Source organism: Exophiala oligosperma, assembly GCF_000835515.1.
Source record: "Exophiala oligosperma strain CBS 72588 unplaced genomic scaffold supercont1.3, whole genome shotgun sequence".
Classification (NCBI taxonomy): Eukaryota; Fungi; Ascomycota; class Eurotiomycetes; order Chaetothyriales; family Herpotrichiellaceae; genus Exophiala; species Exophiala oligosperma.
Genome location: NW_015622820.1, coordinates 2,590,818 through 2,618,148, shown reverse-complemented (window position 1 = coordinate 2,618,148; position 27,331 = coordinate 2,590,818). Strand labels below are relative to the sequence as shown.

The window sequence follows — 27,331 nt, the reverse complement described above, 5'->3', positions numbered from 1 at the left end:
GAAAAGTGTATGAGGTTATCGTTTGCTTCCTCAGTTCATACCAAGGAATGCAAATGCAGCATATCTTCCGATTCCAACGACAATATACAAGAAAGATGGGATACATTTCTAAACGAGCACTTGACAACCTCGTACCGAACAAGCTCCAGGAGATCCGATCTTATTGCTTCCACAACCAATATGATCAAGCCACCAACCCGGACGGCATTGTAGCCCTTGCTATCGCAGAGAACAAGCTCATGCGAAATGAGATCTGCGAGCACATCAACAAGAGCATGAACATCAATCCGTGGCATCTGACGTATGGGCAAGGTCCGAATGGAGATCCTGCCCTCCGTCGCACGCTGGCAGAATATGTCAACCAAGTCTTCAACCCGTCGACACCAATCAAAGACAACCATATCTGTATATGCAACGGTGCTGGTAGTGCCGTCGACAACCTCTCCTTTTGTCTAGGAGAGCCAGCGGACGGCATCCTTGTCGGGCGACCATTATACGTGGGTTTCTTTCCCGACATCGAAGCTCGAGCAAAGTGAGTGCGTGTTTCCATCCCCTTTCTTTCAGACACGTACCATCCCGTGCCTTTGATCCAGTCTGATATCCGAACCCAATCTCTCCAGGATCAAACCTGTTCTCGTTTCGTTCGGGGCAGATGTGAACCCAACATCGGCCGCCGCAGTCTCGGCGTACGAAGACGCCCTCCATCGGTCCAACGCTTCAGGCACAACAATCCGGGCGATCCTGATCTCCAGCCCGCACAACCCTCTCGGCCGCCCTTACGACCCTGACTTCCTCACAGGCATCCTGAAGCTCTGTTCCAAGTACGATATCCACCTAATATCCGACGAGGTCTACGCCAAATCGCACTTTCCGAGCAAAGACATTCCCGACCCACCGCCATTCGTGTCGGTGCTCTCCTTCCCGCTCGAACGGTACATCGACCCGTCTCTCGTGCATGTCATATACGCCATGAGCAAGGACTTTTGCGCCAACGGAACTCGTATAGGCGCGCTGATCTCACCGTTCAACACGCAGCTCATGCGTTCGTTTCGGTCTGTGGCGAGCTTCACCAGAGCGTCTCAACTCGCGGAGCACGCCTGGCTCAATATGTTCAACGACAAGATGTGGCAGGAATGGTACTTTCCGCTGTTCCAGTCCCGAATGACCGACGCTTATGCATACACGACGTCCTACCTAAAGGCGAATGGCATCCCGTACAACCCCGCTAGTGTGACCAGTTTCATTTGGTTGGACTTGTCACGCTGGTTGAAGGAAGATAGTCAAGATGCCGAACTGGAATTGAATTGGCGCATGGCCAAAGGAGGAGTCTGGTTGGCCATGGGTGCTAGCTTCGCCAGTGAGAAGAATGGCAATTTCAGATTAACATTTGCGTCCCCGAGGGAAGAATTGACGATGGGTTTAGAGAGGTATGTGAATACCCAACGAGATATGACGAGACACTCACCATATACGCCCTAATTTATAGATTGATTCAGGTTCTTCAAGAAGTCGATCAAGAAACAAGACGGTGAGAACACTCTACCACAAAACACCACACCAAAGATCAGTAAATCACTCACTCAGCACGTGTTACTACTCTGTAAGGGTAGACTGCAATGCTATTGGATACGTTCAAAGACCACCAATGACCCACGGAAAGCAGAAGGGGTAGTGTTAAGCATACTCAGTCATAATAAGACGGACCTCCCTTGAAAACCAATGTCCCGTATCATATCATTGCGACCTTCAACACAATACCATTGCTAATAATGCAATCAAGCATCGCCCTGAATATGTTGGAAGCCTTTTAACATTTGCTGACCATCACATCTACTAAAACTCGGCGCCAGTGTATACATCATCGAGGAACCTGTCTGTTTCAACCTGGATATCCAAACGCCTTGTTGGGCTGGCGCACAGGAAAAAATGATCTGCTCCATCAACCGGATAGTAGACGACATTGACACCCGCTTCCTCCAATGCCGACACAAGGAGTTCACTCTGGGGAAATGGAACAAGTCGATCCTCAGTGCCATGGGCGACAAAGAATGGACAGGTGGATGACGTGATGTATGTTGTTGGGTTCGCTCGCTTAACTTTGTCCTCGTTCTCTTCGATTGGCCCTCCGATAAACTTCGACTCAGATGAGTTGGGATGATTGTGTTGCTGACTACCAGGCAAGGCCTGGTTGTCCATCAGAAGGAAATCAATCGGTGCGTAGTATGCCACTACGCCTTGGACAGCGCTTGAGGTATCCAGATGGTCACCAACGTCAAACTCCTTGGTGCCACCCGTTGCTCCCAAAAGCGCAGCAAGGTGGCCTCCTGCACCTTCTCCCCAAGCTACGAAGCAATCAGAATCGAGGCGGTAGGTTTCGTCGTGGGATCTTAACCAGCGGACGGCAGCTTTGCAGTCTTCGAGAGCAGCAGGGAAAGATGCATCCGTGCTCAGCCGATAGTCAAGAGAAGCCACAGCGTATTTGATTCCTCTGAAATGTTTGGGCATCAATTCAGACTCCTTGCTACCATAGCGCCATTCCCCGCCATGGATGTAGACAATAACAGGTCGCAAGACGGGCCCTTTGGCAGGAAGGTAGAGATCGAGTTTTTGTCGGCGATGACCATTCGAGACATAGGATATATCGTGGATTTCTTCAAACTCCATCTTTGGGAACGTGGTTGCCCATCAAGAGCCGTGGTGCTGGGTCGATGTCTGGAGACTGGAAGGGATGCTTGTCGAGGAACGAGATATGACCAGGAGATTGGCGATCAAGTATCCGGGATCTGGTTGATGGAGGACAGACAACGTCAGATTGGGAGTCACAAGGTTGTGTCACCATTACACAGAGACGTATCAGATTTATGAAAAGAGGTTCTGTGGATCATATCAACTGGAAGAAAGAATTGTGGACGATTAAGAACTGATGGACAGTGGTTGAAGGACTTTGAATGGTAAGGGCGAAGAGTGAAGGATTGATCGTGTTATATTCGAGGAAAGAAGGATAGGGAAAGGCGCAGGACGAGGAAACCGCATTCACGGCCGTCATCAGTGTCATTTCTTTTCTCGAACTTCAATGAACACTCAGCGACTTGGTGGATTGAGAAACTTGTCAAGTTCATCGACTGTGAATGTGAATAGATTCAGTGGATGCACAGCAATTCAGGTGTTAGTCACGTGTTGCACGTGTTGCATTTCTGTCCGGCTTCATCTCCATTTCACTCACATTCCAGACTCACAGATTCATATAACTCTTTGCCCTGGCAGAAAGCACACCATGCATGAAGAGTTGTTCATGACGCGAGCATTCCGGCAATACGACAACGCAGAAACACTCTGCTCATTATCCCAAAATCAGGTGGCACAAGCACCCATGACAGGTCTTGAGGAGATACAGAGTGTGTGTGTCGAAAAAAAATCAGCAAACAAAGGTCAGCCTGGCTCTGATACTCCCCAGTACTGCGCCTCTGAACAATCTCGCTGGCCCACAGTTGCGCCCAGATAGAGAGGGATGCATATTGGCGCCGTGCCTATCCCTCGCTAAATCTATATGTGTGGAACTTCCAACCACCTTGAACGTTGCACAAGCCTTTTCAAGTTTGTCCACTGATCAGGTCACTGACCATTATCCAGGTGATCTTCTCGCCTCGGCCCGGTCTTTGAGCTCTCCGTAATCCCACCTACGAGGCTAGAAGACAAGGCCAAGTTAACAGCAGCATGCTTGATGTGTTGGCGCGACATCCATACCTGCATGTCTGATCAACCATAGCGCCTCGGTGTCGAACAATACTGATGCTGGAATTCCCATGACTGTCCTCTGTTCAATTCTTTCAAATGGTAAGATGAGCCAGCAAGGGTCCCATTCGATAATATTTCCAAGAGGATACTGAGCAAAACCACTCACGCTCGAAGCCACCATTCCCAGACCTAGGATAGCGTGCATGGCCGTGCGAGTCTGGGTTTCATTGCCAACAGATGTGAGGATCAGCAAGGTGCCAGTGTACGGCGTGCATATATTCGGAGTTACGGCAAGTCATTGTCGGTGTATGGAGTGTTTGTTGCATGAAGGTCTACATGGTCGAGGAAGGACGATCAGGCCGCCTTATCTACAAGATCACCGTCCTTGGCCGCCGTAAAACTTCCCATCATGCCGGCTGGGGCTTTTCCAAGGCAAATGGCGGCGCCGAGCCCTTCTTCCCTGAATACGCCAGTCGAGTCGGGGAGAGCCCCGGAAATTGTTGCGGTACACCCCGGCCCAGCCTTTTGACAATTGAATAGGCAATCCTTTGGAGCAATTCACCTTGAATCATAGGGGCCCTAACTCACCTAGACTTGATAGTGGATCGCGGAAACAAGAAGCCAACTTCCTCGCGAGTGAAGCGTTTCTTCACTATCACGAATGAGACCACCACAACAACACGACCTTTCAGTGTCCCTAAAACTCAATCCCCAGACTGCCCCCGCAGGACAAAGGGCTAATGAAATGCTCTACCGGTTTGCTGGAGAGTCAACTTGGCTTTAAAACTACGCTACAGCCTCGGGTTTGGCATGCATTGGGGTAGCTGCATGAGACCTTGTTCGAATTCTTATACCCTCGCTTTTTTCATCGCTCTCTAGGAATTTTGACTTTCATTTCTCATCAAACGAACGCAGTCCATCATCTGTGAACCAATTCTGCAGAGATGGGCGTAGGAAAACGCAGGTCTGCTCATTCGAGCATTTACAATAGGCTCGTAACTGTGGCTGTTGCTTTTGGGTCTATGGTACGTGATACATTATTCCTCGCTGACAACACAACGACTGACCTTCGCGGTAGACCTATGGGTATTGCTCAGCCATTATTGGAAGTACCATTGGCCAACCCGGGTGGTATGAATTCTTTGACCTCCCCATGCAAGGAGAACCAGGTTACGGCGGCAAAACCACAAATGCCATTGCGACTGCCAATGGCCTCTACAGTGCTGGTGGAGCAGTCGGGTCTCTCTTCATCATGTGGTCAGCCACTACTCTTGGTCGCAAGAGAAGCATCCAACTTGGTGCTATCCTAGCCATCATCGGCGGTGCCTTCCAGTAAGTATTAATGTCCTTGTTGAAACTATGCATTGCTAACAGACTCAAGGGGTGGTGCTGCAGCCTTAGCGCAAGTATACACTCTCCATCTACAACTCTCAACACACTAACTCCTCCACTCCAGTATGTTCCATGTCGGTCGAGTTATTTCAGGTTTAGGGATTGGTATACTGGTGACGGCTTGTCCGATGTATCTTTCTGAATTGGCACCACCCGAGAACCGAGGATGGCTAGTGGGTCACCACGCCATCTTCCTCGTTTTTGGCTACATGCTCTCAGGGTGGTTAGGCTATGCCTGCTATTTCGCAACAGACAAGAACGCGTCTTTCGCATGGCGATTTCCTCTTTGCATCCAGACACTGCCACCGCTAGTGCTGATAATCACATCGATCTGGATCCCACGATCACCTCGATGGTTGTTGCAGCAAGGTAAAATCGAAGAAGCGTGGAAAGTCATCCAAGCCCTCCGAAAATCTCCCGACGACCCAGACGATCTCGTTGCAAAGGAAGAACTCTACCAAACCAAAGAGCAAATCGCACTTGACTCAGCGAAGCTCAAAGCTATCGGTTACGGTCCCTGGATGGCATGCATCAAGAAGAAGAGCTATCGCAAAAGGATGATTATTGGATTTCTGACTCAATGGGGTGCCGAGTTCGCTGGACCTTTAGTGATTGTATGTTTTCTGCTGCCGGTTTTTTTTTTCTACACGAGCAAAATTAACCATGATTGCCTCCACAGAACAACTATTCCGTCATTTTGTACACGAATCTGGGTCAAAAAGGCTCGATGCCTTTGCTTCTGTCTGCTCTCTGGCTTACGACTGCTGGCGTCATCTACAATCCCGGTGGGGCGTGGTTGCATGACAAAGTCAACTCCCGCCGATGGATGTACATGATTGGCACCGCAGGTTGTCTCGTCACAACATCATGCCTCTGCGCCATGATCGCAACCTATGCCGGAACGACAAACCAAGCCGGTAACGCTGCTGGTGTCTTTTTCGTCTTCTTCTACCTCACCTTCCAGGGCACCTTTTGCGATACAACCATGTACTTGTATGTCAGCGAGATCTTCCCGACCGAGATTCGTCCGATCGGTATGGGATTCAGTTTGTTTGGCCAATTCGCCGCGACCATCATTTTGCTACAGACCGCCCCGATCGGGATCAACAATGTCGGTTGGAAGTATTACCTTGTCATTGTCTGTTGGTGTATCGTCTATCTGCCGATGATTTATTTCTTCTGGCCCGAGACAGCACGATTGAGTCTCGAGGAGATTTCGGCCAAGTTTGGAGACGATGTGGCTGTTCATGTCAATGACGTGAGCGAGGAACAGAGACGAGAACTGGACGAGTTTCTCAAGAGTAAAGACATTGTCCATTCGGATGTTTCGGGGGTGAATGATGGACAAAGACAAGAACCTACTGAGATTAGTGAGAAGGGTATGAAGGTGTGATTGGCCTGCGCGTGGATTTTATGGTGAGATGGAAAGGAGAAAAGTTGCAAGTCTTCCTGAGCTGGTCCGATACGCTGGTGATGTCGTTGTAAATTGTACTCCGTAATAGTATCTTGAATCAATCGATTTTGTTCCAAAATTGTTGATGGAATCCATCAAAGTATACTTACTTACACTTGGTATATACTGACGCACAATCAAGACTGTATGGCGTTTGATGTGTCGAGTGGTTTGTGTCTTTTTTATTCTTGATTGAACCAAATATATATCCATACCTAAATACTTGGGAATCTCTCGTATCTCTAGAGCATATCCATATTCTTGTCGTCCTTGTCTCTCATTCGGGGTGGGTGTTTTCATACCCATCTCGCCAACCTTTTTGTCTCTCTCTCTCCCTTCCCTGTTTTTCTTTCCTCTTTGCTCGACTTAAAAGATGGCGATACAATTTGGTGGACTCGAAACCCCTCCCGGCATGTTGAACGGTGAACTCGAAACGAAAAATTCCCACCTATTGTGTGAGGAACACAATTTGCTCAAGTCTTCAAGATCAAACAATTCACCAATTGGCATACCCCAACCTGACAATAAATATTCATGTAGAAATATTCCAGGTATTTTTTCGACTTGACTTTCATCATCACCATCTTCTTCTTCTTCACCACCACCCCCACCACCACCAGCAGTATCTTTAGGTCGTCTTCTTCTTCTTCTCCTTCTTTCATAACTCTCCTTTGGTGGATAAACTTCAAAAGAAATCGCGTCACTCGCCACGGCCGAAAACCCCGTGTCCCATAACCATCTCAACATCTCTTCCGTACCTTGGACGCCGGAATGTCGAGGATTCTGGGATTCTGCATACTCTTGCTTTTGGGTGGCGGTCATTCTCGTGTCCCATTCTCTCGTGACACCGATACGTACAAACAAAATGTCACCTCTTTTGAATTCGACCCTTTGTTCGGTCGCAATCTCCAACAACACCGAAAGGGAAATCGCAAAATCACCGAAAGTCGAATACTCCAAACCTTTCCGGTCGGCATACCTCACAAAATCCAACAATACACCGCGGCCACATATCCCTTGTTTGGCCCATTCGTGGATCCCGATCCGTCGACACCAAGGGTCTTTGATTTCGGATTTCGTTACACCTCCATAGAACAATCTTTCCTCCGAACCCGTCCCGGCGCCAGTCTTGCCCACCTCGTCGTCCAAGTTTCGTCGCAGCGGTTGTGAAAAATGTCTCAGTCCGTCCCATTGACTGCTTTGCTGTGGATTAAACGTATAAATGTCGTCAAAGGCGACACCGTCCAACAGTTCGACAATCTCGTGTCGACAAGGCGATCGGCCAAAGTTTGCGATTTCCAACTTTGTCAATTCCCACCCCAAACTCACCCGCCGGCCGGTTCGGACGCACGTCGAGGCCGCCGAGGCCACGACCTCGGGGGTCAACAGGACCAGACGGCCCAGCCCTTCTTCCCTCGAACCCGGTTCGCCGGGCCACACTCGTTTCTTGTCGGGGAGGGAGTCAAACGGCAACAAATGTTCCGGGTGGATTTCGACCGTCTCAAAGTCGTGATTGTCGCTTGAAGCCATGACGTCTGAGTCTGGAGCCCCAAATGTTGGCACTCTGGAATTAAATCAAAGGCAGCCAAACAAGGACAAGACAGAAAAGGAAGATGGTCAAGGCGAGCGATAGCAGTCTCAGGTCATACACAGTATATGTTCTGTCCAAAGTAATAACTAAAATGTCAGAGATGACAAGTGTCCAACCAACCAGTAGGTAATCTCGCAAGAACTGCTACATCCAAACGACGATCGATTCGAACTCTGGACCAATGGTTCTGAACAAACAGGATCACCACTTACTTCGAATCACAACCATTCGACCTAAGCAAGCTTGGTTGAAGTTGGCATTCCATCCTAAATTTCGACTCCACTGGTTCCCCCGCGTGGTTCGTGAAAGCTGGTGTAATACTTCGGACGTGCCACAACACTGAAGAAACGGTATTGCGGGTGGTCATCATCTCGATATTGATCCACAAGATAGGAAAGCCCGATCCAGACACTTCTGGAATTTTCATCCGTGGAAGGGCTTTTGCACCAGACTCGTCCAAAACGACCGTGGCGAACCCAGACAGGTGTCTCTGAGGTGGGATGAAAAGGTAGCCTGATCGCCATACTCGTAAAGCAATGCCTCATCAGCATATCATAGAGTCCAGCCAAGGCAGCTCGTCCCTGTCGAAGGTGAGAAAAAGTCGCCTGACCTGGCCACAGACCACTAGTCCATAAGATCAAAGCTCTCAAGGATTCGGATGAACTTCTTGGCAAGACCCCAATATCTCAGCTTTCGCAACATCGTCTGAGCCTCATGACTTATGGCGTTCAACCCTCCATTGCTGTAGACGTTTTTAACCAAACCGATGCTTGCATACCCTCCATGTTGGATCCAAGTGGCGATGGCAGCCTTTTGGCCTGCTACCCGATTGGAAAGGTCCAGTCGAACTGGAGAAGAATCGAGGTTGGAGTCGGACGACGGTTGAGGTCCAAACTTAGCAAAGGCTAGAATGAAGATGTAGCCCATGAAAACCCGCATGATCTCACATGGCGCCGAGACAAGGTACTCGTTTGCCACTGCGATGATTTGTGCCGCGTGCCATGCCAAATTCCGGGCCTTCTGAGGGTTCTTTACTAAAATTGCACCGAGTCTTCGTCTAGCTGACACGGCGCTGGGGTCAGGAGACTTTGTTTGTGAAGCCGAGGTCCGGAAGATGTGGACGATCAGGTCCATAGCTTCGTCGGCACTATACAAATGGGAGTAATGACAGATGAGGGACGCAAGGCTGCGATGGGTGGTCAGCTTCCACGTACTCGGAGGGGACCATCATGACTTACTTGTAGTGGATCAATTCGGCCGTAGTGGCCGGAGTATACATGGATTCGCAGATTGTGTTGAGCCCATGGAGAAGCATAGACTTGGTATGTTGCTGAGCGGCAGACATAGAAGGCAATTTGAGGTACTCATTGGTCGCCATAATGTCCAACTGCTTCAGGTCCCACAAAAGGCGGCCTATATACTGCGCACAGAGTCTCTTACTCCAAGCAGGTAAATCCAAAGGGACCTCCTTGCCGGCCAGCAAATTGCGAAGGATACTTGACGTTGGGGCTCCTCGCGCGGTCAGGGAAACTCGGGAATGCAGTACATTCCATGCTTGAGCCGAAGGTGCATCCCATAAAGGCTCGGCGCATGGCAGATGGCTTGGAAGTTCAGTAAGATCAACAGCTCCCCTCTTTGAGGTCAGAGTGCAGAGACTGCAATCATATTCGAACACCGACCATGCAATCCGCTTCTCTTCCTCTTGATCCTTCCAACGTAACCATTCATTCGTGGCATTAGCGACAGTCAAGGCATCTCTGATATCTTCGTCCTCGACCTCCGTGCTGACACGAGACTTCAGAATGCCCATTCCTCGGAGACATCCAATAAGGATACCCCTGTTACAGTCGGCATTCTGATACAAACGCCTGTTGCCGGAACCCAAGGAGTAAATTTGGTGCAGACAGCAAGCGATCAGATAAGCGGGTTTGTAGAAGTTGGTGCTATCGGAACCACCCTATACCATTGTTATTACTGTAAGTAGACGGTCGATTGAAAATACTTGCCAGCCAAGCGATCATTTGAATGCACATCTCACTCAGCGAGGAGGCTTGTTCGGTCCCCTGTCGGTCATCAGAGTACATGGCCCCGATACATGACATTGACGCTAATGTCACCGTCGGCACCTGTGCCATATTAAAAGTAGGGATATGCACTAGAGGCAACACAGCATGAAACTCGGTAAAATATAGATCCAATGAGTTCTTCAAGACATCCATAGCACTCATCATATTCATGTCTGCCGATTCAACATCGGGTAGGCATGGCGTGGATAGAAGTTGCACCAGACTTCGTATAATGCTGCCGCTGTCACTTGAGGTGATAGTGCCTTGGAGGATATCCCGCAACGGTGGCAGTTTATGTTTCTGTGGTTCGGGATTTCTTGTATGATCGAAAGGCCATTGTTGAGTCCCCGTTTGTGAGTCTGTACGTTGGGCTGCCGTACTCATATTGTCTTTGGGTCTCGAGTGCTGCATTCCGACCGCATGAGATGACGGTAATCTGCCCATAAGAGCTTCAGAATCTCCCAGCATCATTGGTTGATTAGGTAAATATTGGAAAGATCCAGGAGAATAAATCTGACCCATGGATTGTGCCCTGGCATCGCTCTTGTTTGGAGAATCCAGCTCCAGACCCAGCCAGTCAAGACCTCCTTCGGCCATGCCGGCAATCCTGGGTGCCGAATTCGAAGGAAAGAAATTGAACTCTGCCGGGAGGTACGCATTCTCACATGCTATGTATGGCTGAGTGAACGTTGCGTTGCCATCTGTTGGACTCATGGTAGCAAAAGATGTCATATCCGTCGTCATGATGGGGGGGCCATTCGCATCCGAAGTTGACTGAAAGTATTGAGCAGTCTCAGAGTACGCTTGAGGCCCTGCTGAACTCTGAGGATGAGTGTGAATATATACATTGTTGGCTTGAAGGACCGGCATGTGTGAACTGGCAGGGTCTTGGTAGGGATTCGAAACATCAAATCCATTGTTCTCGCACATGGCCTGCTCCTTGACTGGGAGTCCATCTGCGGTGTTTGGTTCTGTTTTCTCTTGTGATGGTTCGGTCCCCGCCTCGGTCGTAGACTCGTCAATTGCATATTCACAGGCAGCGCCAGACTTTGTGCAAGGCAGACACGGCTGATCCCTGTCACACTTCAATTTCTTCTTGACACAGCGAAAGCAGCTTTTCTGGGCCGTTCTTTTCCGACTGATGTATGCCTGATGCGCGGTCCGCAGGTGCCGTAACAGGACATCGTTGCGGGAGAACTGGCGTCCACACTCGGTACAGGTAAAGTGGTCACGGCGAGCAGGAGGTAGGTGGGATTGTAAATGACGAGCCAAGTGGCTTGGTCGAGCGACAGCAAGACCGCACTCCTGGCAGCAAAGGACTCGTTTCTTGCTTTCAGTCTGTGTCGGAGTCAGGAAATGTGCGCATCTTAATGCTTGAGCTGCGCTTGGATCCACGAACCATGGTGACCTCTTAGTCCTACTGCCAACGTATACATCAGATCAGTAGCAACCCAGTGCTAAAGGCCATGCAGCTAACCCTTGTCAACCGAAGAATTATCTCTGCAACTTGGTGAGTGGCCCATAAGGATCGAAGGTATCTTGGGATGGGGAGCCCAAAGTGACTTGGATATAGGAGGGTTCGTGTAGGCGAGCGAATTGTTTATGATGGCTTTGACGAGGAATCAGGATTGAATGTCGAATTGCGAATAGGTTGCTATCGTCTGCAAGAATGACTGTTGTTGCTAACGTACCGTAGATTTTGTCAACGCCGGGATGACGGTTGTGGAAGATCTTTGGAGGGCAACGGCATAGCCTAAGATACCTAATGGTGAGCCCTACCGAAGCTGGGGAAGAAGTATCGAGCAGGTGCCCAAAGGGAGTCACTGGAAATGATTTCCAGGTGCATCGGGGGCCCCTGTCTAGGCATCTCCGGGTGATGTTGGTGGCCTAATCAGCCAAGCTACTGTGGCGTCCTCAATGATTGACAGCTGGGCAGAGAGGCCCGGCTGGAGCTCGTAAAGCTCAACGGCGGATCCGTCACCAACACCACAATCCCCATACCTCGTATTCCTCCTCCTCAGAATTCTGGTCTTCCACCAATCTGATTCAGATGCAGATGAGCTCCAGCCATTCACCGAGACTTCATCGTGCATGAATGTTGCATTACCTCCTCAATTCTCCGAGAAAACCTTCGAAATCATGATGTCAAGGACTGGGACAGTCAACGCTGTCCGGCTCGCAAGTCGGAGCGGGTTCTCTTGAGAAGAAGGCTGACCAGGTAAGGGATGAGCTATGGAAACTACACTGTGTCACTTCGTCGATGTTCCCTGGGTTCATGAGATCTACAATGATTGCTTGTTCAACGACGAACCTGAATTGCTTTAATCTGATCACGATCTACCCAATTTTGGGCGTCGACTCCTTCTGATCTCCCCAGGACTTGCATGCTCCGGGAGTGCCACCACCTGAATGAGGAGGACGAGTTTTCTCAAATGTTGCAATCGACGAGCATATCGAGATCCTGGTTTGTGGTATTGCCTGAGGTACAGTTCGGAAGCGCAACCAGGTATTCTACTGGTTGTTACAACAGGAGTGTTCAGAATTAACATATATTTTATAGTTGTGTCTCAGTGATTTGCTTTCAACCTCTTCAGCTTCATAGATGACACCCATGCGCGCCTCCGGCAAGTTCCCTTGTCGAATTGCGAATTCTACTCGGCTCCCTCGCTTCGTAACTTGCCGTATCCCTACATCTTTGCCTAGCCTGTACGCTTTCTGGAGTCTATACACATCGGCCACCGTCGACCTAGATTCCTGTCAGACCTATCACAACTGTCCTATGGTGGTCACTTACCTCTAGGTTTACACCGGTGATAAACTCGGCCTCATCGCTGGCCAGGTAGCAGCAAGCATTGGCCACATCCTTTGGAGTACTGCCGCGTCCCAGGGGAACTGTCGAGACAAACCCAGCTCGGTTCTCCTCCGTATCTGGCTTTCCAATGAAAAGGTGAGTTCTGCAGAATAAGTCAACATAGATCTAAGCCGCAGAGTTCTAAGTCAACTCACAAGCCAGTGCTTCCAACCACAGGGCAGACGGCATTGAACCGAATCTTCTGTGGACCGTACTCGACAGCCATAGTCTTGGTTGCATTACTGACAGCTGCTTTGGAAGCGTTGTACCATGTGAGGCCGGGACGTGGTCGAATGCCAGCGGTCGATGCTATGTTGATGAAAACCCCTGGCTTTTTCTTCTCCAGAAAGTATGGGACAAGGACGCTGCTTGAAAGAAATATCGACTTGACGTTGACATTCATGACCAAGTCAAAGTCTTGATCGGTGACTTCGACGGTCGGCTTGTTCTTGTAAGTGGTTCCAGCATTGTTGACGATGACATCGAGGCCGCCGAATTCGTCCTGGGCAAATTTCAACAGTGCCTGCCAATGCTCTCGCTTCGTCACATCGGTCAGCATAGAACGACATCCCAGCTCTTTTGCTACAGCTTCAGCTGCATCTTTGGACAGATCTGCAATAATGACTTTGGCACCCTCGCCAACGAATTTGGTTGCTATGCCTTTGCCGAAACCGCTGGCTCCTCCTGTCACTATCGCGACTTTACCTTCGAGTCGACCTTGTCCCATGTTGGCGTATCTTTGTTGATGTCTGTCCTCTTCGGAGTCCTAGATCAGATGATTGAAAATGCTATGCTCAATGTTTACTTGAGATCGATTGTGTGAAAGGGGCTTTTTTAACCATCAGCTCAACATGAAGCCCCCGCACATAATCTGTATCCTCGGGTGAACACACAGCGGCGTCCAGAAGCCAAGGGTCAAAAGCCAAAGGCACCCCACGGCTCAGGCTGACCCGGACTTGTCCACTTGGGGGGGTTGTCGAGGAAAGTGGCACAATCCGATCCCCAAGAACGATCGACTTGTGAGACCTGTGTGGTAAGGGAACTCATATTTGCCATGTTCGGGGTGTTCATTCGGATGAGTAGCCAGTTCAGGACGAAATATCGATCAAATGGACGTTGCAGAGGATTAAACGGCACAATATCTGACTACATGCATCAATTACCGGTGATACGAAGGTGGCCGGCCTAACCACACTACCAAGAATCACCAGTTCAGATCCAGACGTATCACTCAGCATAGTGATATGCGACGATCGTCTCACAAAGTCGTACATGCTAGATCCATGGTCACATATGATTGACGATGATGTTTCAATATGATGCACTCTATCCCAGTTTCTACTGAGAGCTACCACGAACACTTCGCACAGCACCCCGGATTCTGCTTGACCGAGGATATAACAGTGCGGGGAATTAAATCTCGAGTTTACTTCCCTACATCGAAGGCACAGGCTGGTACCGGCCGGAGAACATTGACCGAGTTTTGGGGATATCGATTTACTCTTGGGCATATTTTGATTGAAAAGATTTCTAACGTGCAATACCCTATACAGATCAAAGCCAACAAAGGATCAAGATGGCGTTTTCTTCGAGTAAAACCATCAAAGCGTCCGAGATCCAACAACACAACAAAGTTGACGACATCTGGATAGTTGTCAATGGAAGGGTGTATGATATGACCAGATTCGCACCGGAACATCCAGGTGGAGTAGAGATCATCTACTCGTATGCCGGACGAGATGCTTCTCAAGCCTACAACGAGATACATGAACCCAATCTCATAAGAGCCAATCTCCGCCCGGAGGAGATACTAGGGGACCTAGATCCGACTACAAGTTTCCCAGAGGCCTCAACAACAAGCTCAGGATCAGCAGTGCCTCCAAAGGAGGGAGAGAAGCCACCTTTGGAAACGCTACTCAATCTGAACGACTTTGAAGAGGCGGCTCAACACTCGATATCAAAGAAGAGCTGGGCGTTCATTTCTGGGGCATCCAACGACAACATAACCCGAGACGCCAACAAGAACTTCTACCAAAAGATTTGGTTTCGACCTAGAATATTGAAAAATGTGGCCGAAGTTTCGACAAAGGCTTCAATGATGGGTTGCAATGTTTCCCTCCCGTTGTGGATTTCTCCGACCGGTATAGGTAAAGCTGGTGGACCAGAAGGTGAGATTGCTTTGAGTAAAGCAGCATCCGAGACTGGTATCATTCAAACTGTACGTATGGGGCAAGATAGGCAGACCCGCCCTGTTCTTCGTGTGGTAAGAGTTGTACTAACCGCATGCCTTGTACTGTGTGTCCTAGATATCAACCAACGCTTCATTCCCGCTGGAAGAAATCCTCTCCGCCGCACCTGGTCAACCGTTCTTTTTTCAGTTATATATCAACAAGGACAGAACAAAAACCGAAGAGCTCTTGCGCACGGTCAACAATAAACCACAGATCAAGGCACTTTTTGTGACTGTCGACTTGCCCGTGGTTTCGAAGAGAGAAGCCGACGAACGTATAAAACACGAACAGTTCTTGTCTTCCGGTTTGAGTGGTTCTTACTCTTCCAGCGACAACAAAGGTTCGGGGTTGGCGAGAAGTGTGGGATCCTTCATCGATCCGAGTTTCGAGTGGAATGACCTAGCCTGGCTACGAAACAAGACAAAATTACCCATCGTCCTCAAGGGTATACAATCCGCAGCCGACGCCAGATTGGCCATGCACATGGGTTGTCAGGGTGTCGTGGTGTCGAACCACGGAGGTCGAGCTCTGGACGGTGCACCGGCCGCCATCGTCGTCCTTCTCGAGTTGCACAAGGAGTGTCCCGAGGTCTTTGATTACATGCAGGTCTTTATCGACGGGGGCATACGACGAGGATCGGACATCTTGAAAGCTGTTTGTCTAGGTGCGAGTGGTGTAGGTATAGGTCGGTCGTTTTTGTACGCCTTGAATTATGGTAAACCAGGTGTCGTACATCTCATTAATAGTAAGTTTTTTTTTCTGATTTCCTGTCTGACCCCGAAACCACCTCGCCTCTCCCCTCGCCTGACCCTTCAACTTCTCTTTCTTTCCTACGGCTTTGATGGGTACTGATATGCGCGTTATGTTGCGTCGTATAGTATTAAAAGATGAGGTCGCCACGGCAATGCGTTTATGTGGACTCAAGTCCCTCGACGAAGCAGACCCAGGATTCGTCAATACCGCCGAGCTTGACGTTTTGGTCGCAAGAGGTTTCGGACACCCTTATGCGAGGAAACATACGATGAAGAGAAGGCCTTACCACTTGTGACCAAGCGGCGATTCATGGCTGCTATGCTACGATACGACGACACTTGAAGAAGGATTCAAAGCAAAATTACGAAATACACCAAGTGATAATACACAACATACAAGGAGAAGGTGATGATGGTCCAGTCAGGAAATCTTCTTTGATGTCCCCAGATAATCCCTAGAGATCAGGGTAGCTCCTAGTGACGCTAGATTTCAATCTCTTTAACGTTTACATATATCGTTCAAGATCTTTAAAGTTGCTATGCTGGATGCTCCCTGTACGCCATAATAGCTTTACGCCATGCCGTGACGCCTTTGAATGTCAAGACCATATAACCATCATCACTATCGTCGCTAGTCCTTCTTTGCCTCGGGGAACTTCTCGTTACTTTTCTCTTCCTGGTTTTTGGGTTCTTGATTCTTCTGTTCCTTGACCTTTGGCGTCTCCTTTGGGGTCACTTCTTTGGCCTTTGAGGTCTCCTTGGGGATCTCCTTTGGGGTCTCATCTTTGGCCTTGGGGATCTGGCTCTCTTTGGCTTTTTGGGGTTCTTCCTTTGGGATCTGCTTTGAGGACTCCTCCTTCTTCTTCTCGTCGGCAGGCCCACCCGCCTTGTCCGGAGCATACCATGTCCTGGCGAAATGGTGCTGGATGTAGCGCAACCCGTACGCCGGGTCCCCCGCGTGGCTGTGCTTCTGGTGTCCCGCGAACCCGTTGATCGGCAACACCAGCACGTCCCCGTACAGCTTCGGTTCGCGCTGGTCGTGCAGCGTCGACCACGTCACGTTCTGGCCCTGGTCGTTGAGCACCTGCATGACGGCGTCGGTGATCATGCCCGGCCCCGTGGCCTCGAGGGTCTCCATCTTGTCCAACGCCAACTCGCCCAGCGTCACCCGCTTCCGCCGGGCCATGTACTCGAGGTTGCTGATCACCCGCTGCACGGCGACTTCGAAGATGGGGTGGCCCGGTTTCGACATCAGCGTCCACTGGCACAGGCCGATGGGCCGCACAAACATCCGGTACGTGTGGTCGTCGTACTCGATGCCGATGATGGCGTTGACCGTGCTGGCGCCCAGGTCGATCGGGATCCAGCGATCCGGGTGCACGAGGTTCGACGTGTCGATGTCGCTGTACACGCCGCCCGCGGCGAGCATGACAAGGTACCGCAAGAAATCGGCCTTGAGGACTGGCGCTTCGAGACTTTCCCAGAACTTGACGATGGAGGGTCTCGATGACGCAAAGTGTTGTTTTACGAATGCCAGAGCGTCGGATTCTAGATAGCGTCACGAATCAACATCGAGTTCTGTGTTTGCGTGTGTGTGCACTTGGCCCGATTCGAGAAACCAAGTACTGGCTGAGTACGTACCTTTCAACAACTTATACTCGAACCCCTTCACCTTCTCCCACGTTTCGGTTCTCTCGGAAAACCTCTCGGCACCGTGCTCGTCTGGACCCAGCCATGCTTGCCATACCGTCCGGGGAAACCGTGAAGGGTATGACTTGGATGGCGTGAATGTCGATTGTAGTGCGTGGGCGAGGTGTTGACCTTCATCGAGCTCCATGTCATCTCTGTGCCTCGAGCCCGAGACCGTCTCCGAGAGGCTCTGGCTGTACTGAACTGATAGTGACTTTATCGATGCCAATTCCGTTTCCGAAGCTCGGAAGGCAAAGTACAACATGCATATCGCAATGGCCACGAAGGTCGTGTACTTGGTCATACGGCTGGTCGACGACATGGTTGATCTTCGCGCTCTATGTAGCGCCGCCTGCCTGTCCACCAAGACACTCTCGAGAAGATGAGAACCGATGACGAGAAAATCCCGACTCTACCGAGCCAAGAATCGAATTAACCAGCCAACCTCGACTTCGTCCTCGAGATTCAGACAATCTTACTGGACTAAAATCGACTTTTCTGGTGCCAAACTGCACAGACTTCACGGACAGTGCCCCCCGGTACGCAAGCGAACGTACTTGTGATAAGTGTCACAAAGGCGCGTCTCTCTCAACTGAGGCCTAATACCAAGGGCCCAAAGATAGCCAGGTTTGGCATCGTGTGTGTGAGAGAGAGTGAGCCAAGATGTGCCGTCAAGGGGATGGTACTGTTGATAGGGACGACTTTGGTTCCCCTGTGAGCCGACCAAAGGAGTAACTTAGAGTTTGTGAAAGCAACTTTTGTCTGGCAAGATAACAATGAAAAAGCCTCTCCCTTGATCGCGTCGATTGGCTGCCACTGGGCTTCTTTTTGACGTTTCCAACGACCAGTCTGGCCGGACCGCCGGCGACGAACTCATCGACGCGATTAGGGGTCAATTACTTGACATCTGTCAACAGTAGTACTGTGTGGGCCGTGCTTGGGGAGTGATTGCACACAATCGTGGGAAAAGGATCTGCAGGCGTCGTGAATATCATCATCTCGAAGATTGAGGAGAGGTATATATAAAAGCCCAGAAATCATCAAAGTGAAGTTCCAAGAGCCTTGGTCGGGTTTTACGTGATTGTACTGAATTGTATGTTGTGATGGGAACCATCAGTGATGGCAGCCCGGCCAAGACGATGCTGACTTGGACCCCTGTCCGTCTCGAGGCTACACAGTGGGCCAGCCACCAGGGACTGGCCTCCCGAGACTCACTAATTCCATCAATAAATTAGCCTTCTGCGGGAGCGTGTCGTTTGATAGATCGCCAGGGCACTGATAGTTCAAAAAAAAGTACATGTTGTCGTTTGCCCCCTTTTCCCTAAACCAAAAACCTCGGTGCTCACACATGGCGAACGTCAAGACCCAGGACCGTACCACTTGCTCGCCATCTCGGTTGTTGGTAACAGCAGATGACAGGACCTAAAGCCCACAGTCGCGCACAGTTGACACGTAGTAGATATGTGCTCCGACAACTACCATTCGCATTGATGTTTTTGTAGTCCATCGACTGGATTTCTGTAACTCTCGAGTGTTTTTCCAGCAGTAAAGTCCTCTCTCTTTCAACAGGGTAAAATCGGCACTTGCAACAGTTCCCAGCAGAGTCAATTTGATGCTTGCCTCTTACCAATCTAGAGCAATATGATGTTTTGGCAAAGAGATCCTCCTACCGCACATTGACACCCAAGGGAGACTGTTCGAAAGGCGACAGGCGAGAAAGGAGGCCCGTTCGCAAGATGTTTGGAAAATCGAGTTTGAAAATCGTCAGCCTTGTCACCACCACGATATGTGCCATCACGATCATTTCCGACTTCATTGGCATGCTACATCGTCCCCAAGCTCTCAGTGGTGCTACCAGCAGCATAGGTACCAAAGTGCCACGATCAAGTATTGCGAAGCTTTCAATGCTCTATGGGGAGCCTAATCCCCTCTATGAACGGGCGCTGGCCGCCAATATTCCGCACAACAAGAACTTCGGATACAGCATGTATGTGCTGAGAGAAAAGACTCTTCCAGGCTATTGGTCCAAACCGGCATACATTCTGGACCAGTTGCTTGCTGAGTTGGCACTGCCGCAGGAGGAGCGGCTAAAATGGTTGGTGTAGGTGCTAAGATGCCTTTGATCGAATTGTTCCTTTGCTGAACTGGATGATAGATGGTTCGACGGAGATATTGTCTTGATGAACCCGAAGATTCCTTTGGAAATCTTTTTACCCCCGGAGGACAAATGGGGCCATATTCATGCGTTGGTTACCAACGACCATCGAGGGCTAAACAACGGCGTGTTTTTCTTGCGTGTGCATGAATGGTCGGTATGGCTGATGACGGCCACTCTGGGATTGGAAATCTATGAGCCTGATACTGAGCTGGAGTTTGGCGACCAGTCCGCAATGGGAATCTGGGTGCTGGAGGTAAGTGTGATGTTCGTCGTCGTGTCAACCTTGGGTTACTAATAATCTGTATAGGAGAGATTCCGTGCAAACATCATGCATGTGCCACAGAGGTGGTTCAATGCATATGCTGGTAATCGTGGTGAGACGAATGGATTGTTCGCGGATCCTTTGGCACCACAGTCGAAAGTCCATGCCAATTCGATCAAAGAGGGAGACCTGCTTGTCCACCATGCTGGTCACAAATCTCTCAGAGCACAACGCATGGCACCGTGGATGGACGTTGCTGAGCAGCATCTGCCACAGTGGGAGTTGGAGCTGGAAGAAACAACATACCAGCAAGAAATCGCCGATTTTTGGAAGACTGAGGCGCCAGAAGAAAGCCAACGAGTCGACAAGATGATTAAACAGGAAGAAAAGAAGAAGGCCGACAAAAGAAAGACACAAGCGAAGATAGAAGTAAAGGCGGAATAAGGCGTATTGCGAGGGAACTCGACAACTAGAGAAACAGTCTTCAACATGAGAATGGACTTTGAGAGGGTTGCACTGGGAGGATCTATTTTACCTTCGATGAGACCGGATTGTTACAGAAGAAGAGGATGGAATGATTTTATATTATAATGACTTGATGAAGTAAGGTTGATGGTGTTGTTGAGCAAGGAAGAAAGAGTACGAGGAGTGAGGAATGTGGTTGGTGCAGGATGCTGGCATCAACTCACCTGCTCATCTTCAGCATCGCCTCGAGGCTATAGACAGTTTGCTTACGGGGAATTCCGGGGCCTGTGTAGCCGGATAAACAAAATTTAGGGGCAACCTAACTGGGTCATAGGCCTAGAACAGACTTGTTACGAGCCGATAGAGGCCCTGGAGAGTGCCTTGTTTAGGGACCTATGGGCACTGTACAATAAGCCTAGTAGGCCCATTAGGCAAGGATTCTGCATCGTCAGCTGCTCCTCCCAACAAACACCATCAACACCCTTGCCGTGGTTTATTTATTTCTTCTCCTAGCCGTCTATTTGTAATTCGTCTCGCTTTTGACGCGTTCATATCTGCAATCTCACTCGGCTACAACGGAGAAAGAAGCGCGCAGTTTGATCGATGAATCTGTTGTACATCAATCATGATACGTCGCCACCTCTGGCCTCGTGGCACGCGTTGAATACCAAACCAACAAAAACCCCCTTAATTGTGACACACTACATACCAAGACGTCAAATTTGCTGGTTTCCTCCCTTCCCGAGAAACATCTGTCTTCTGACCCCCAGCAGTTTTGCAGATCTCAAGGGATCAAACCACGAGTTGGAATGCTTACCAGGATCCAGCCACCGTTACACTACTCGTACTGAAGAGTCGATGGAGAAGTTACGGAATGATCTTTTCAACACCCAACAACTACCCAAGGTACTGACTCACTCGTACATTCATCACAACATATGTACAAGTCTACCAGTTGTTTCCCGTCAACGCTTTCCTCCTACATTCCACTTTCCCTAGGCGAAGACATATGTCAGACTGAGTGCAAGGACTCACGTCTTTGCTCTTTTGAGCCCCGAGTCCCTGCTCCTGAAGCCCCAAAAGACTCTTTTTGCCCCCCGACATCCCTACGCCGACGAGCAGTGGCCTCCTTCCCCAGATGTCGGACCACCCGAGGACCATGAACTAAACTGATTGAGACGAACTTGGTCGAATTCCAAAATCCTCATTAGATCGGCGTTGGCCGTTCTCCAGAAAACGTTTTCCACCGATTAGACTTCACATCTTGGTTCCTTTGCCACGTTGTATCTTTTCTCCCCAGTTGCTCATCTACAGCAAAAAGAGGTGCTGTGATACTATGGTGTGATGGCTGAAAAACAACACCACCCTCAGCAATCTCAACATGGCGGCTTCGACGTCGACCACGAAGCTCATTACAATGAGACCGTGGCGGCGGGAACAGCGCCCTTGGGTCCCATATCGACGGCAGCACAAGCACACCACGATCTCACGTCGACCGTCGTCGACAAGGTCCCCGTGTGGTACGGCAGCCTGTCCAACGTCCGGTCCTTCGGCCGCTTCAACCCCTTGACCAGCTTCAAAAGAATCATGTACGCGTTGATCCCAAGCTTCATCACCACCCCGTCAGCCACGACACCGTCCAAGTCGGGAATTTCAGCGCTCGACGGCCTGCGAGGAATTGCGTGTCTGTTTGTGTTTGGGGAGCACTATGTCATCTGCTACCAGTCTCGCGACACGCAGGTTTGGATTATGAGGGTGCCCTTCATCCGGCTCATCTACTACGGCAAGGCGGCCGTGTTTCTCTTCTTCGTCATCTCAGGCTACGTGCTCAGCGTCAAGCCGTTGCGACTCATCCGGTCCAAGTCGTACCTCGAGCTACACAAGACCATCTCATCCAGCTTCCTCCGCCGCGCCATCCGTCTTTACCTGCCGTGTCTGATCGCGAGCTTCATTGCTTGCAATTTGACGAGCCTGGGCTTCTTCGACAATGCGTCTGTGGTCTACAAGCACTTTTCGCAATTCATCTTCTTGAAGGAGCGCCCGCCGCCACGCGTGAGTTTCACGTCACAGTGGCGAGGGTATCTCAACAACGCCGATTTTATTTTCAGTGGCACGATCCCCTGGGACAAGGACACCAACGTGCTTAATTACCACTCGTACGACGACCATCAGTGGACGATCCCCAAGGAATTCCAGAGTAGCATGGCCGTCTTCGCCTTGTTGGTGACGACGTCCCGGATGCGCCCTTTCTTCCGTATGGCCACCATCTTCTCCCTGGCCGTGTACGGCATGTGCACGGCTCGTCTGTACACGGCGCTGTTCTTCGCCGGCATGGTCTGCGCTGAGCTCGACCTCATCCGTGCCGCGTACTACGCCGACTACCAAGCACACCACGGCGGCCGCGGTGGACTGCTGCACAAGGTCATGCACCTCCCTGACGCGTGGTACAAGTGCATGTGGATTTCCCTGTTCACGGTCGGCGTATGGATGATCTCGTCGCCTCAAGAAATCCAGCGCACCCCAAACTACCTGCCTGCGTTGTTGGCCAGCTGGGGCATCTGGTGGCCCGATGACAAACTCCTCACTTTCGGTTCGATCCTCGTGGTCTGGAGCGTGGCCACCTGCCCATCGCTCGGCCCGCTGTTCAACAACCCCTTTGTCGCCTATCTCGGCAAAATCTCCTACGCTCTGTACCTCGTCCACGGAACCGTGATCAAGTCGATCGGGTACAATGTCCTGCCCCGAACTCTGCGCCTCGCCACGGGTGCCGGCGCCGACGTCGAATTGAACGCCGAGTGGTGGGCCACGGTCTCGAACTCGAACAAGGTCGTGGCGTACCTTTTGGGTTTGAGCTGCGTGGGAACCGTGTGTTTCTGGATGTCGGATCTGTTTTGGAGGTTTGTCGACATTCCGTGTGTGAATTTCGCCCGGGCCGTCGAGAATTACTTGACGCGCGGAGCAGACACAAATGAGGAATCATTGATGTTGTTGCCAAGGTCGAACCCGAGAACACCGTCCGTGGGTGGTGTTGGTGGTGTTGGCGGTGGACAACGTGCTGTGTCTCTCAACAACGGTGGATCGCGTGATGTGTCTTTGTCGTCATCGTCGATCGAACAGCATCAACATCAGCAATACAGTTCCAATCCCGTGTCGCCGGCGACGAGCAACGCCATGGCTGCACTGGGTGTGCAGAATCAAAAGAGGAAGAATGGTTGAAAATTGAGTTGCGAGTTTTGTTCGGTTCGGAATTGGAATACTTTCTGGCACACGGAAATCTTGCAAAGCATCGGAGAAAGGGGCGAGTTCGCATCGTCGTGTGTATTTATTTTTATCGTTAGTTACGTGGCAACAGAGATTGTGATTTCACGTTTTCAGACCGCACATTCGATAAGTGTCTACAAGAACATGGATAACGACCAAGGGTAAAAGTAATTCCAGCTTCATGTTGTCCCAGTTTCTATTTGTCCATTTGGTCCATTGTCGGACGAGGTACTGTATCTGTATGTTCGATCAAGGATATAAAAAAGTATAAAAAAGGTGTGAGTCCTCGATGTCGCCCGCCCTTCTCGAAACCGCCGCGCCTTACGCCATGAGTAAGGATACCACTAGGCAGTCATAATCGATCCAGAATCCGTATGACAGGTCATATATGAGAGGGATGAAAGTCAAAAGCCCAAAAATACCAAAGGTCTCAAACGCCCTGTAATGAAGTGAAAAATAACGTATGCCGGCCATGCTTGGATCCAGACTCGAACTCGGTCGTCGTCGTCGTCGTCGTCGATTATGGATGTCCATATTCCCAAGCGTCCACAACATCATCCTTTTCCAATTGACTCTCAACGTCGTCAAACTCGGGTCTCTTTTCTCCATATTTAGGTAGCGCTTCTTTGTCGACCATGGCTGCTTTGCCCTCCTTGGCGGCCTTTGCGGCGGCAACGGCGGCGGCCTCCTTTTTCAATTCGAGCTCTTCCTCTTCCTGTTCCGTTTGCATGGTGGCCGCCTTCTTGAGTTCGGCCAACTCTTTGGCCTTGGCCGCGTTTCTCTGTGCCCTCTCCTCCTCTCTCCTCCTGGCGGCTTCGTCCTTTTCCGCCTTCTTTCGGGTCTCTTCTTCCTCGATGATCTTGTTCCTCTCTTCCTCCTTTTCTCGGTTACGTTGGTCTTGGTTCTGGTTGTGCTTGTCCGAGTTCACCCGGACGTACTCCAGGGCCGACTCCTCCAGGCAAGCTCGGATGTCCCAACCCACGGCGTTGGCTCGCTCGAACGGGTCGACCACCCTGACGCGAGCGTCGAGCCAGTCGTCCGCGACCTTTTCGATGGCGGGGAACTCTTCGATCTGGCTGGCGCCGGCGGCGCCGGGTCCGGACTGGCCAAAGTATCCCGCCAGAGAAGGTAGGGTCCTCAAGAGGTCCCAAACGCCACTCAACCGAAGAACCTGAACGGTCGAGTCGTCCACCGAAAGGGTCAGGGTCATGATGTCCGTCTGGGCCCCTCGGTTGTCGTGGGCGTTCATGTCCCACCTGGCTATGCTGTTGGTGATCATGATACGCCCGGCAGTGCAGACGTCGGTCACCGTGGGTCCGTCCATGACCATGTTGGGACCAAAGTCGACGGCTTTGGACCCATAACTCAGGTAGAAATGTGTCGTGTTGGTGACAATCACGCCCAGTTCGGGTCTGTAGACGGCCATGCCGCAACCACCCGCATTCTCAATGTGAGTCCGGGGAAAGGCCGCGAAAGCCTGCACGCCGGCCGCTCCAAAGGACGTGGAGTGCTTGTGGGAGAGTGGGATGGGCACAAGTTGCGTCCCTCCGCGGAGACTAGCGTCGTGATCTTCGTGGTAGCTCAAGAGCTCCGGGGTCGTCGTCTGCTCGTACACAATGTCGCACATGCCGGAGATCAAGTGGCATTTTAGGACCGTCAACGGCTGGAATCGCCAGATGAAGTGGATGTGTTGACTCGGTTGACGCGTCGCGGTCATCGAGTCGTCCTCGTCACTCTCCCGCACGAAGAAAGGAGCCCAGTTCTTTTCTGTTTGTGCACGTTCTTCTTGTCCCCGAATGGTCAGGATACGCGAGCGTTGCGAGAACGGCCGGAAGACCCAGATGGCTCGCTTCCAGTCTGATTGTGTCGAGATCATGTTGAACACCACCACTGGCTCGGCGCCCTGGACACCTTCTTCGATGATGATGCGGGCGTCTTCGGGTCCGTACAGCGCCCCGGCAATGTCGTACTCGGTCTTTGTGTCGAAGATCTTGGGGAAGACAATTTCCTGGTCCTGCCATTTCAGTCTGTACCGATCGAGGTGGATCCAAGATTCGCTGAAGATTTGGCCTCGAAGGAAACTGATGAGGCAATTCTCGTTTTTCCCGTTGGGATGGTACATGACCCGCGACACACAGAGGTAGACGCCGTAGTCCTGCATGAAGACACAGGCCGTGGCAAGTCTATCCCATGACATGTCGACGATCTGTGACAGGGGGAATTTGTCTTCCCCGATTCTGCCGACGGTAGGTCGGTAGTTAACCATGGGATGTTTGTCGAGGTCTGCCGCAATTTCCATGAGGTTGTCGTGCAGGAAGAACGACTCCTGTACTCCAACTTGCGCCGAATGGGCGAGCGACGAACATGACAAATTTTTGGCAATATATTCTCCTCCAGGGATACCGGTGTTGTCGAAACCGTGTATCCGGTATGGAGTAAAAGCTCCTCGTTCTTCGTAGTCGAATTGCGTCTCGAACTCGAGGACGTCCTCGGCCGAGGAGGAGTCTGACGGTTCTTCGATACTCTTTCCATACTCGTCTAGCGCAGGTTGATATATCTCGCCCGACGACGAGGCTCCTGGGGATGAGGTTTCTGATGTCGTCCCAGGTAACACCTAGATAAATGCACTTAGCCGGGGGGATTCTTTCACATTATAGATAAAATGCCGCCAATATCCTTACATCACCGAGTATATTCTCGCGTACGTAGTACGCCTGGTGAACGAGTAACGATAGTAACACTAACGTTGTACAGGCGAACAGTATGCGTCTCGTCACCAATGGTCGTAAATTCACGTTGAAAGAGGGACTGGCAGGCCTTGGGCCTTTTTCGGATAACATGTCTTGTGGTCGACTCTTGTTTAGATTTCGTATCTTCGCCTGCTAAACGGACGACACGACACGACAATGAAGCTTCCGAAACAAAAGAATAGAAAAAAGAAAATCATACGACGCAGGACTAAAGCCAAGCAAATCCGATAATAGCCCCCAGTGCGCTGCCATAACGAAGATTCAAGGTGGCCAGGGAAAAAGGGTCAGTGGGCACTGGGTTGCATGATTTGGTGTAGAGGCTGTCAATGGTGTTTTGACTGCTCTGTGACACTTACGCGTGGGCTCACCTTGTAGAGATTATTGCGTTGGCGTCGTCCATTGACGCGACGTGTATCGTATCTCTTGCGATAGAGGTTTGCGTCATAGAGAGATGGTTGTGCACGGTTATATCAGCTAAATTAGTTCTCTGGTGTTTTTGTAGATGGCATTTTGTTGTTTTCTTGCATACGAGGAACAGAAGTAGTAGGGACGTTCCGGAACCTGATGCAAAGCCCTCCAAACCCTGGCGCTTGAATTGAGTGAGCCTCGGTAGGATCAAGAGGGAGCCTCTTAGCTGCCATCGCCGGGCCGGAAATATGGGATCTCCAGCGGACA

The 27,331-nt window shown here is 50.6% G+C and overlaps 9 protein-coding genes across 9 annotated transcripts; 4 read left to right on the top strand and 5 right to left on the bottom strand.

Annotated features, from left to right (window-relative positions):
* Positions 1–95: 95 nt before the first annotated feature.
* Positions 96–1,479, top strand: PV06_03702 (uncharacterized protein; the record flags this gene model as incomplete). The annotated part of the gene is made up of 2 exons (XM_016404515.1): positions 96–532; positions 621–1,479. The coding sequence occupies 2 exons, from the start codon at positions 96–98 to the stop codon at positions 1,477–1,479; spliced, it is 1,296 nt and encodes a 431-aa protein (XP_016265520.1).
* Positions 1,480–4,679: 3,200 nt separating this feature from the next.
* PV06_03701 (uncharacterized protein) lies at positions 4,680–6,618 on the top strand (the record flags this gene model as incomplete). Its single annotated transcript, XM_016404514.1, has 4 exons — positions 4,680–4,760; positions 4,814–5,067; positions 5,192–5,741; positions 5,807–6,618. 4 exons carry the CDS (start codon positions 4,680–4,682, stop codon positions 6,518–6,520), a joined length of 1,599 nt encoding a protein of 532 aa, XP_016265519.1. The 3' UTR covers positions 6,521–6,618.
* A 231-nt stretch (positions 6,619–6,849) lies between these two features.
* PV06_03700 (uncharacterized protein) lies at positions 6,850–8,110 on the bottom strand (the record flags this gene model as incomplete). The annotated part of the gene is made up of 1 exon (XM_016404513.1): positions 6,850–8,110. One exon carries the CDS (start codon positions 8,108–8,110, stop codon positions 6,947–6,949), a length of 1,164 nt encoding a protein of 387 aa, XP_016265518.1. The 3' UTR covers positions 6,850–6,946.
* Positions 8,111–8,795: 685 nt separating this feature from the next.
* On the bottom strand, positions 8,796–11,639 carry PV06_03699 (uncharacterized protein; the record flags this gene model as incomplete). The annotated part of the gene is made up of 4 exons (XM_016404512.1): positions 8,796–9,357; positions 9,410–10,128; positions 10,178–11,575; positions 11,637–11,639. The coding sequence occupies 4 exons, from the start codon at positions 11,637–11,639 to the stop codon at positions 8,796–8,798; spliced, it is 2,682 nt and encodes an 893-aa protein (XP_016265517.1).
* A 1,109-nt stretch (positions 11,640–12,748) lies between these two features.
* On the bottom strand, positions 12,749–13,815 carry PV06_03698 (uncharacterized protein; the record flags this gene model as incomplete). The annotated part of the gene is made up of 3 exons (XM_016404511.1): positions 12,749–12,991; positions 13,032–13,191; positions 13,244–13,815. The coding sequence occupies 3 exons, from the start codon at positions 13,813–13,815 to the stop codon at positions 12,749–12,751; spliced, it is 975 nt and encodes a 324-aa protein (XP_016265516.1).
* Positions 13,816–16,491: 2,676 nt separating this feature from the next.
* Positions 16,492–18,498, bottom strand: PV06_03697 (uncharacterized protein). Its single transcript, XM_016404510.1, has 2 exons — positions 17,713–18,498; positions 16,492–17,619 (listed from the first exon to the last, which is right to left on the bottom strand). Exons 1-2 carry the CDS (start codon positions 18,080–18,082, stop codon positions 16,703–16,705), a joined length of 1,287 nt encoding a protein of 428 aa, XP_016265515.1. The 5' UTR covers positions 18,083–18,498; the 3' UTR covers positions 16,492–16,702.
* Positions 18,499–19,279: 781 nt separating this feature from the next.
* Positions 19,280–20,838, top strand: PV06_03696 (uncharacterized protein). The gene is made up of 3 exons (XM_016404509.1): positions 19,280–19,861; positions 19,916–20,171; positions 20,226–20,838. The coding sequence occupies exons 1-3, from the start codon at positions 19,497–19,499 to the stop codon at positions 20,622–20,624; spliced, it is 1,020 nt and encodes a 339-aa protein (XP_016265514.1). The 5' UTR covers positions 19,280–19,496; the 3' UTR covers positions 20,625–20,838.
* Positions 20,839–21,546: 708 nt separating this feature from the next.
* On the top strand, positions 21,547–23,999 carry PV06_03695 (uncharacterized protein). The gene has a single exon (XM_016404508.1). It carries the CDS (start codon positions 21,990–21,992, stop codon positions 23,859–23,861), a length of 1,872 nt encoding a protein of 623 aa, XP_016265513.1. The 5' UTR covers positions 21,547–21,989; the 3' UTR covers positions 23,862–23,999.
* A 73-nt stretch (positions 24,000–24,072) lies between these two features.
* PV06_03694 (uncharacterized protein) lies at positions 24,073–26,819 on the bottom strand. The gene is made up of 2 exons (XM_016404507.1): positions 26,588–26,819; positions 24,073–26,520 (listed from the first exon to the last, which is right to left on the bottom strand). The coding sequence occupies exons 1-2, from the start codon at positions 26,744–26,746 to the stop codon at positions 24,427–24,429; spliced, it is 2,253 nt and encodes a 750-aa protein (XP_016265512.1). The 5' UTR covers positions 26,747–26,819; the 3' UTR covers positions 24,073–24,426.
* Positions 26,820–27,331: the final 512 nt, after the last annotated feature.

Bases quoted from the DNA above. Each gene is read 5' to 3' on its own strand.
- PV06_03697 (XM_016404510.1), bottom strand. From the start codon at position 18,082: ATGTCGTCGACCAGCCGTATGACCAAGTACACGACCTTCGTGGCCATT. The intron at 17,620-17,712 runs GTACGTACTCAG...GACGCTATCTAG, and splicing joins CGAGTATAAGTTGTTGAAAG to AATCCGACGCTCTGGCATTC.
- PV06_03696 (XM_016404509.1), top strand. From the start codon at position 19,497: ATGTTTGGAAAATCGAGTTTGAAAATCGTCAGCCTTGTCACCACCACG. The intron at 19,862-19,915 runs GTAGGTGCTAAG...ACTGGATGATAG, and splicing joins GAGCGGCTAAAATGGTTGGT to ATGGTTCGACGGAGATATTG. The intron at 20,172-20,225 runs GTAAGTGTGATG...TAATCTGTATAG, and splicing joins TGGGAATCTGGGTGCTGGAG to GAGAGATTCCGTGCAAACAT.
- PV06_03695 (XM_016404508.1), top strand. From the start codon at position 21,990: ATGGCTGAAAAACAACACCACCCTCAGCAATCTCAACATGGCGGCTTC.
- PV06_03694 (XM_016404507.1), bottom strand. From the start codon at position 26,746: ATGTTATCCGAAAAAGGCCCAAGGCCTGCCAGTCCCTCTTTCAACGTG. The intron at 26,521-26,587 runs GTAAGGATATTG...GCATTTATCTAG, and splicing joins GCGAGAATATACTCGGTGAT to GTGTTACCTGGGACGACATC.